The sequence below is a fragment of the Varroa jacobsoni genome, unplaced genomic scaffold (genome assembly GCF_002532875.2).
Source record: "Varroa jacobsoni isolate VJ856 unplaced genomic scaffold, vjacob_1.0 scaffold_10, whole genome shotgun sequence".
In the NCBI taxonomy this organism is placed as follows: domain Eukaryota; kingdom Metazoa; phylum Arthropoda; class Arachnida; order Mesostigmata; family Varroidae; genus Varroa; species Varroa jacobsoni.
In genome coordinates, this window is record NW_019212912.1 from 66,100 (window position 1) to 74,378 (window position 8,279).

Here is an 8,279-nt window from a genome sequence, read left to right on the forward strand (position 1 = left end):
CTTCGACGATTTAGTCAGATTCTGAAAGATGAGTGCCTACGTCAAAAAGAGCTCGCGCACGCTTGACCCTCCCTTATCTATTGGGTGAGCAACTGAGTTTCACGGGCTTCAGCAGTTTTGCTGTAACTCACCAACCTCAGTGGCCTGAGTCGTGTTGCTTCGAGGCGGTGACAGAACGCAAGGCTAGGTAGGTCACCCACCTTGTCTACGCCCTTTCCGATACCGCAACGGCCGTCAGAGTTGACAGCAAAACACCGGGCCGCTATTTTATATTAAATAAACAACTACAGACTAACACACTCGTGGCTGAACCAAAACAGAACCCTCAAATATGAGTTATCCGTGCAACGATGTTGGTGAGCATTTGCTTTGGAAACTGTGATAACGTTTTTCGCAATGACTAGCCTTATATAATATAAAACCAATTTTTGTGTAATACGAATATCAGAAGCAGTAAGTGATAATTACTGATCTGAAGTGACCTCGTCGGTATGGCAATCTCGATATTCGTTAAGTGCAATTGGCACCTTTGTAAAGATGCGGATATGATTTCTTCTATCAGAAATAAATATAGAGGGGTATCGACGTGTGCAATAGGGGAAGTTATCTACGTTTGTACATACACTTGTCTAATTTTCATTTCTGTTAAACTCAATCAAAAAAGTGGCAACCGTACTCGAAGGGTACATTATAAATAGTAATGACCTTGGTGTAGCTTATATGGCTAGTTATGAGCTAAGGTTATGTAGGCACTAAGAAGGGAGTCAACCCGCTGCTACTGTTAACTTTTACGCAACGCTTTGTCTACGACAGTGTGTTTAGAAATAAGCTAGGTAACTATTGCTATATAGTGCTAGCTAGATCGAACTCCTTTCAGATTGGGCTATGTGCAGCAGAGGATCCTAGTTTAATAGGCATTAGTCACGAATAGGCCTCCACCTTTTCTCAGAGAATTGTTCTATAAATCCTTGATTCAGGTCTCTATCGTTGACTACTACAAGTATATTCTTAGATATTGCAGCATGCATAAATGGGTTTGCCCATACCTCCTTGGAAAAAGAGTCGAACTTCTTCGGCAGTAGCGGCTCTTGAAGAGCTAGGAAAATATGGTAGATTCCACATCGCTTAATTGGTGGAAGGCATTCAAGCATCGTGAGTGTCTCGGGCGGATCCCGCATGCGCTCTCAACATCGACCTGACTATCTATTTCTGCTGATGATATATACTAAGCTGGAACTGGGAATCAAGGAAATCATTCCTGTTCGGGGGTTTGCAAAATTGACCTCAGTGGTGTTTTTCACCTACCTTTTTTCTAGTTAGACGTATGGTTTAAAGTATGAGGAACAATATCTTTTATATCATCAGCTTCACGTTAAAGGCGCTTTTTGTGGAACATCGCTTCGAGCGTACTTGTTTGGGATCGCAGCCGCTGGACTCCTACAAGGAGTTTTCCAGAGGCGAAACGAAGCCATTTTCTAATAGCATGTCGCGCTTTTATCGAATACTTATTACCCCTGTTTCTTTCCAGGACGGCTTCAAAGGACACATTCACCATCTCCGGATGGTGGATCTGAGGGAAGCGTGCTTCTAAACTCACCACGTCCCTGGCCTGCACCTTCTGTAGCCTACGGACCCCACCAGATGAAGATTCAATGTCCATATTGCGCCATGCACGTTATGACCGATATCGAGTACAGCGCCGGTTAGTAGACCTTGGGTTGCGTGTTTTTGCCTTACCTAAAATCAACTTACCCTAGTGATCAATGGCCTATTGCATAAGATTGTTAAAGTCTGATGTAAACGGAAGCGCCTGTTTAAAGAAATACTTGTGTGATTTAGCATGTCAGATTCGAACATGTGATTTATGCTGAACCGGCTTATGATACCAACCTCTTTACCGTCAACAAAATTAGAACACTCGTTACAACTAGTATTCCACGATTGTTCTCAACCTACGACCTATCGATAAATTATAATAATGAAAAGCTCTAGAGAAACAGCTTTCGACACTCGATGTTTTTAAGTAGAATTTTAGAATTGAGCAGTTAACTCTAGCTCGTCGCTAACTGCTTTCAGGTGTTAAAGATTATCTAGACATTAGAGTTCGACATCACATCAGCGTGTTCCGAAATGATGACCACTGAGAGTCAAACCTCTGGCCAACATGATCAGATTCGACAGAAATGTTTTCAGATTTCCTCGACAAGCTGACAACACGAGTAGTTCTGCGTATGAGTGTGCCTGCTTTCATTACGCTTACGGTTATAATTCAAAAATTTTTTACACTTTAGACTTTCCTGCTCGATATATGGTCCCGAAAAAAGAGTTGTAGTGGCAATAGTGATGAATGGTATGACTTCAACCAGAAGGCAGTACGCGACTAGTTGGAATCAAAAAAGAGGTCATACATGCGACAGATTTCAGCTATATCAATTAATAATGAGCTTCGTGGAGTACTAGTTAGCTATTTTTTAATGTCACAAGTAGCTCTAATAAATGTTAGAGGGTTCCTCAATGTCACATGCATATACGAAGCAGTGGTCGATTCTCCGCTCTTTCGCCCCCCTGTTCAATGTTTAGATTTCACGATAGCAGACAGCTCCATCAACCTCTATTGCCCATCTAGGAAAGTTCAGCAAACGATTTCGGAACTTCATTTGAAAAACGTATCGAATATATCCCAGTTCAGTAAGCCATCAGAGCCGATTTCAGCAGCTTTTCCGTAAGCCTTACCAATATGAGCTATTTTACGTGGATCTTGAAAATAAATATTATACACTATTAGCGCGTGAATAAATAGAATATGAACGTGGATAAAGATATTACCCCTTGCAAATTGTAATACATTTTTCGACTTTAAGTCCAGTACTAAAATGGCTGACTTCCATAAAGTGTGTTGTTTTTTAATTCAATTTAAAAACTAAATCACCACGTGTAGACATTTTAGCCCTGTATAATCACGAGAACAATGGACAAAGGATGTAGAAAACAACGGGTCTTATATTTATTGGAATATTTTATGGATAATTGGCAGATTTTATGGTAGAAGCGCTAGTAGTTCGTAACATGGCCGTTCGTGTGTACGGCATTTCTTTTATATCTAATGATGGGTTAGTGAACAGCCGGCATCCGCTTTTAGGGTACGGTCTAAGTATGGATTCAACTGCGCATATTGGCGCAATCTGCATGAGCATTCTTGCCAAGTTATTTCCACGCCGATGGCATAATTAAAATAGTAACCACTTTTATTCAGAGCAGTTCACTTTAAGAGTGAGGGTAAATCAAAAGTGAAGGGTAGATATTCGTCGATATGTCGCTCACTTATAAAAGATTAATCGTATCTCTCAATAGCGGCCTTTGACTTCAAGCAATTTAACTAGTCATCGATCAATTTTGTTGTTGATTTGACCTGAATGTAATAAAATATGAATATGTTACCATGCAAAAATGACTAATTTTCCTACACAGTGTTCTTGTGGCATAGGCTGCCCGACAAAATTTATTTATTAGAGATTTATTGACTTGGATTATTCCAAGGAAAATTTAATTCAGCCCAAAAAGTTATTCTCGAAAAAATAGGAGGCTTTTCAGCCTCGGAATCGGAGAGTGGTCTAACTTGTACGTATACTCAGACTGCTATCGTCATGAGAACAGTAAACAGCTCTGTTAGCGGCAGTTACGGCAAACATCGCGTTTCGTCATTGAAGCAACTGTCAAACGTGTTCAGAGTTCTATCTAGTTGGTTACCTAAAACCTACTGAGTAATTATTAACGTTTACAAAACATTTCTCTTCCAGGCATGTTCAGCTATGTTGCCGCGTTCATCTTAATGGCTATGGGCTGTTTTTGCGGTTGTTGTTTCCTTCCGTGCTGCTCAGCGGGTTTTAAGAACGCTGAACATCGCTGTCCAAAGTGTAATAACTACCTCGGCATATACCACCGATGCTAAAGGTCCTCAGATCCGCTACACGTCGAGTCAGATCGTGTCGATCGCCCACGACAAGCTTCATAAAGAATCTCGTCTGATTCGCCTGTGACACAGTGGTTAAAATCTGATACGCGGGAACTGATCGAGAAATCGCCTCTAATGGTTAACACCATCGTAGTCGAATCTTTTCCTAGATAGGTCCTCATGGCCGCGATTGAGACCTACGACTTACATCTACAATATCGGAATGCCATCTCGTTACAGACGGACGGGATTATCTATCTAAATCTGAATCGAGGGTATATATTTAATAGCTTCTGACGCTATACATAAAGTGAGCTTTTAGTCTCTCTGGAGAACGACAAATGTCATTGAGTTAACGTTGCTTTTCTTCTTTAAATCCATGTAGAAAATTGTGCTCTTTACGACCATCCGTATTTACGTTGTCTGCTAGCTACACATAATACTTGACGTGTAACATTAAGATCAGCATTGAACTAACGATCTTTTTTACGTGAATGATTGCCTGGCTTCAAAGGATTTTCAGAGCTATTTGTTATAGCCGATAATGATTAATGGGTCACACAGCTCACGAAGCCTGTTTTGCTAGATCCTCGGTGAATGGGTAACACACTTTTTTTTGTCGTAGATAAAACACGTAGAAAGAATTACAATATTTATTTTATAGAATATCAGCATCTACCGGCCGCTTTGGTCTGTAATCTTGAATAATATTGGCACTCATTGTTTAGGAACAGTAATTAGGTGACTTTTCCGTTCAGCATTGACTGTGGAGATGGTATTGTCTGGTATAATAGACTAACGTAGCAGGCCAGGCAACTTCAGCAGCATTCGGTTACACGGTGTATCCAGAAGGGTGGTGACAGAAGTTGTGAATTCGGAATAAAGATATCAACTTGAAGGCTTTGGGCCTAAACCAAACACCAACCATAGGCGGTCCTGAGCAATTTCTAAAGTGTAATAGTTAAAAATGTTTCTGGTGTTTTTACGTAACACGTTAGAGATGAAGAGCTTGGTAAATAAACAATAATTGTAGATGAATGGCTAACGGAATTTCCGATGCCGAGCTCCTTATGGCACCTTGTAATTTTCAATTTGGGAATATTTGCTATACCGTGATATTGACGTTGATGTTGGCTATTGGGCAATATGGTTTAGGTAATGTCTATTCCTCAGTTGTATCATATAGACTATCCACTTAGCAAACAAGATAGCATCTTTAATCGAAACCCTTTGCAGTACTTATACTGGATATCTGAAGGTCCCCGTTCATCTGTCAGTACGACAGGTAGCTCTTCGCCGACGTTCTTACTATAAGGACATGTTTTTTACAACCCACTTAAAACGCCATCGATGTTTGGCTGTTTACATACACGTATTTGCAGCAGACATTGCCGACTATATTTGCACACCTATGTACCTGCATGGTGAGTTTGGTATCTATTTTTAGAAATTCATCAACCTACGGTAGAGGGTACCATCGCATAAGAGCCGCAAAATCAGTTAGCCAAAACCCCCTTCCCTCTTTCACGGAACTCACCAAATGGAGGTTACAGGTCCACGTTGAGGTGGGCAGGTCAGAAGTGGGTATTACCACGAAGAAATGTACAACCTAAGCATTGAACGCATATCTTTTATGTACTGAATTCGAAACGTGCTTCATTTGATGAACATTTGACTTAGCATATTACGTACACAATCTTTTTGGAGAATCGAAAAATCGCTTCGTCATTTTTTTAAGTGCTGTCGAAAACTTCACGCATCTGAGCGACAAAATGACCGAATTTTCTCCACGATACTGATACAAGCCCACAGTCACGTGACAGCACAACAACTTCATTCACCCGCATATGAACAATGCAATAGCTTATATAAATAAATATAAAGAACAATAATTTAGTATATGATGATTTTAAGTCAAATGTCCTGTTTTCATGCGGAGCAGATTTATATAGCTAGCTCTTGACTCGTAGGTTCTGAATGAATATAACAAAAATCTTGTTTAAGAGCATTGTCTAAGTGTGAGAAAATTTTGATAATTGCCCCACCGGGTCGTAGTCGTTCGTCCGTTATGCCATGTATCTTTTCGCGATGTACAAAAACTTTTCTGCCCGGTCTTTTATAACTATGCATGGCTATTAGATAGCGTAGTTTGCACTTTAGAAGCCTAGGGAGACTACCAGCTCACTTAGGTCAGCAAGGCAAAAGTATGTGGGTGAACTAGGTGAATAATTTATTATATATTAAAAAAGAATCGCTATATTATGCAGGGGTGCTGTTCTTTGCTTTAATATATTTCATGCCTTTGCCAACAGAAACATGTTCGCCTATTTTGTAACATCTGTGAGCCTTGGTTCAAAATAGCACCCTCATTATTGATAATCATTTCAACTCTGTCGTTGCTTATTTAAGCGAAACACTCGCTCAGCTTTTTAAGTTCCGTAAGTTATGATACCGGACGTAACATCACTAGTGTGGTGGTTTTCGTGTCGGACACTTCACGGCTGCAAACTTCAACGGTATCAGCACGATACAAACATGCTGTGTGTCGTATACGCCTAGGTGATTTCGCATAAATCCGAGCACTTAACTAAGGCTTAGATAGCGGAGAAATTGTGCTTCTGCTTTTTTCCACAGTCTGCTAGTCATATCGCTGCTCGGCATTTAACTAATTTGATATGCGACGGTATCACTTATGTTGTATTCAAGTTCTACAAGATAAGCCAGAAAACTATAGGGATATTTGCCGAAATGAATACTCTAAACGAAATCCTTATACAGGATTGTTTTTCAATAGACATTAGACTTGTATTAGATGAGTAGTATACCATAAATTGGTATGAAATCAAACATTTTTTGTTAACGCTTGACGGCTAATTAGCGCTACTCTACTACGAATGCAAACGGCAACCGCTTTTGTCCGTCGACAAATTTCATTTACAAGAAACTATCCGCCGCTGTCGATTTATAACATATCGTAACGTTGAAATTTCCATGTATCATACGTTGCTGTGTTACCGTCCGCAAAATATGAAGATATATATAAGGAGATCAAATATTTGACTCGATAACGTATAAGCCGTTAACGACGGCCATAATATCCCACAAACAGTCGTAAGCTGTGATGAAATTATGGTTACTTTTAGTATTTACTCACATAGTATTAGCACTTGTGTTCTTGAAACTAATATAAACATGAAGGAAAAAAATGCTTGCATTACATATGTTAAATCGTTTGCATGCGGTTTAGAGCTACCCAGTAGCGTTTATCCTGTCGTAGGTCCTAATTGCGTTTGAGTGTGCCTTTGGGATGCCTTCCCCATAGTGGCCGCGATAAAGTAGAGAATAGTTTTGGCTTCGTAGCATCATACCGACCCCATGAGTCTACATCAGGGCGCCGAATTTACCTCAGAGCTTAGCATCGCTATATTTTCATTTTCGTCAGAGGTACTTGGTCTAAGATGCTTCGCCATTTTTACAAGATCTATTCAACAGTATGAAGTAAGATTCGACTCTGTGAGCAGTTTCATTATGATTCTATTATTAAACCAAGCGAAATAACTATCTGACACATAGCAAATCAGTTCGAATGTGTAAAACCTGAGCTATCTATCTCGTATATTTTGTATAGACTTCCTACTGACACGTTAATGTAGAGCTCTGGCCAAACGCGGCGTCAATGGTCTCATATCATACATATTGCTATGATGATACAAATGCCGTACTTTTCTTGTGTGTTCGGCCACCGAGATGACCCGGCAACGTGAAATATATAGTAGCAAAAGCAAGCAAAGTAACTCATCTCATCGACCGTCTCGCTGCTAGCAGACAAGTGTTTTAGGCCTTCCATTCTACTGGACATCACTCATTCCTCCCACAGAAACAGCTCTATGGCGGTATTTAAGTTAATAGCCTATGTTTTCCCACTTTGAGAAGCCGAGAAACAGTTGCATCGCCGGTTTCGCCTGTTAGTGTAAGCGAAAGGCCACAAAAGGCCCGACAGGCGTCGAACAACTGTTTGCCTAGCTGGCTATCTACTCGTCGCTAACCACGTCATCTTGGGCAGAATCTATGCAAATTAAAAAAACATAATAGCGCCTGGAAAGGGGCAGCGCATACGAGATGACCCTCGAATCCGCATACGGAATTTCTATGTTTGCATGAGTCTGTCGAAAGATTTATTGATCCAATATGGCTTAACTGGTTATAATCAAAGGATGTATTAAATTGTACGGTATGCTAACTCTGAATTATTCAATAGTGAAATTCATAACTTTAGTTTATTCATAGATTTCAGAAAATTTAAGTATTTAAGAGTGTAAAGAGACAA

At 40.1% G+C, this 8,279-nt stretch overlaps 1 protein-coding gene across 1 annotated transcript; it reads left to right on the forward strand.

Annotated features, from left to right (window-relative positions):
- Positions 1-208: 208 nt before the first annotated feature.
- Positions 209-5,865, forward strand: LOC111265407 (lipopolysaccharide-induced tumor necrosis factor-alpha factor homolog). Its single transcript, XM_022842107.2, has 3 exons — positions 209-356; positions 1,529-1,702; positions 3,798-5,865. Exons 1-3 carry the CDS (start codon positions 332-334, stop codon positions 3,947-3,949), a joined length of 351 nt encoding a protein of 116 aa, XP_022697842.1. The 5' UTR covers positions 209-331; the 3' UTR covers positions 3,950-5,865.
- Positions 5,866-8,279: the final 2,414 nt, after the last annotated feature.

Bases quoted from the DNA above. Each gene is read 5' to 3' on its own strand.
- LOC111265407 (XM_022842107.2), top strand. From the start codon at position 332: ATGAGTTATCCGTGCAACGATGTTG. The intron at 357-1,528 runs GTGAGCATTTGC...GTTTCTTTCCAG, and splicing joins TTATCCGTGCAACGATGTTG to GACGGCTTCAAAGGACACAT. The intron at 1,703-3,797 runs GTTAGTAGACCT...TTTCTCTTCCAG, and splicing joins CGATATCGAGTACAGCGCCG to GCATGTTCAGCTATGTTGCC.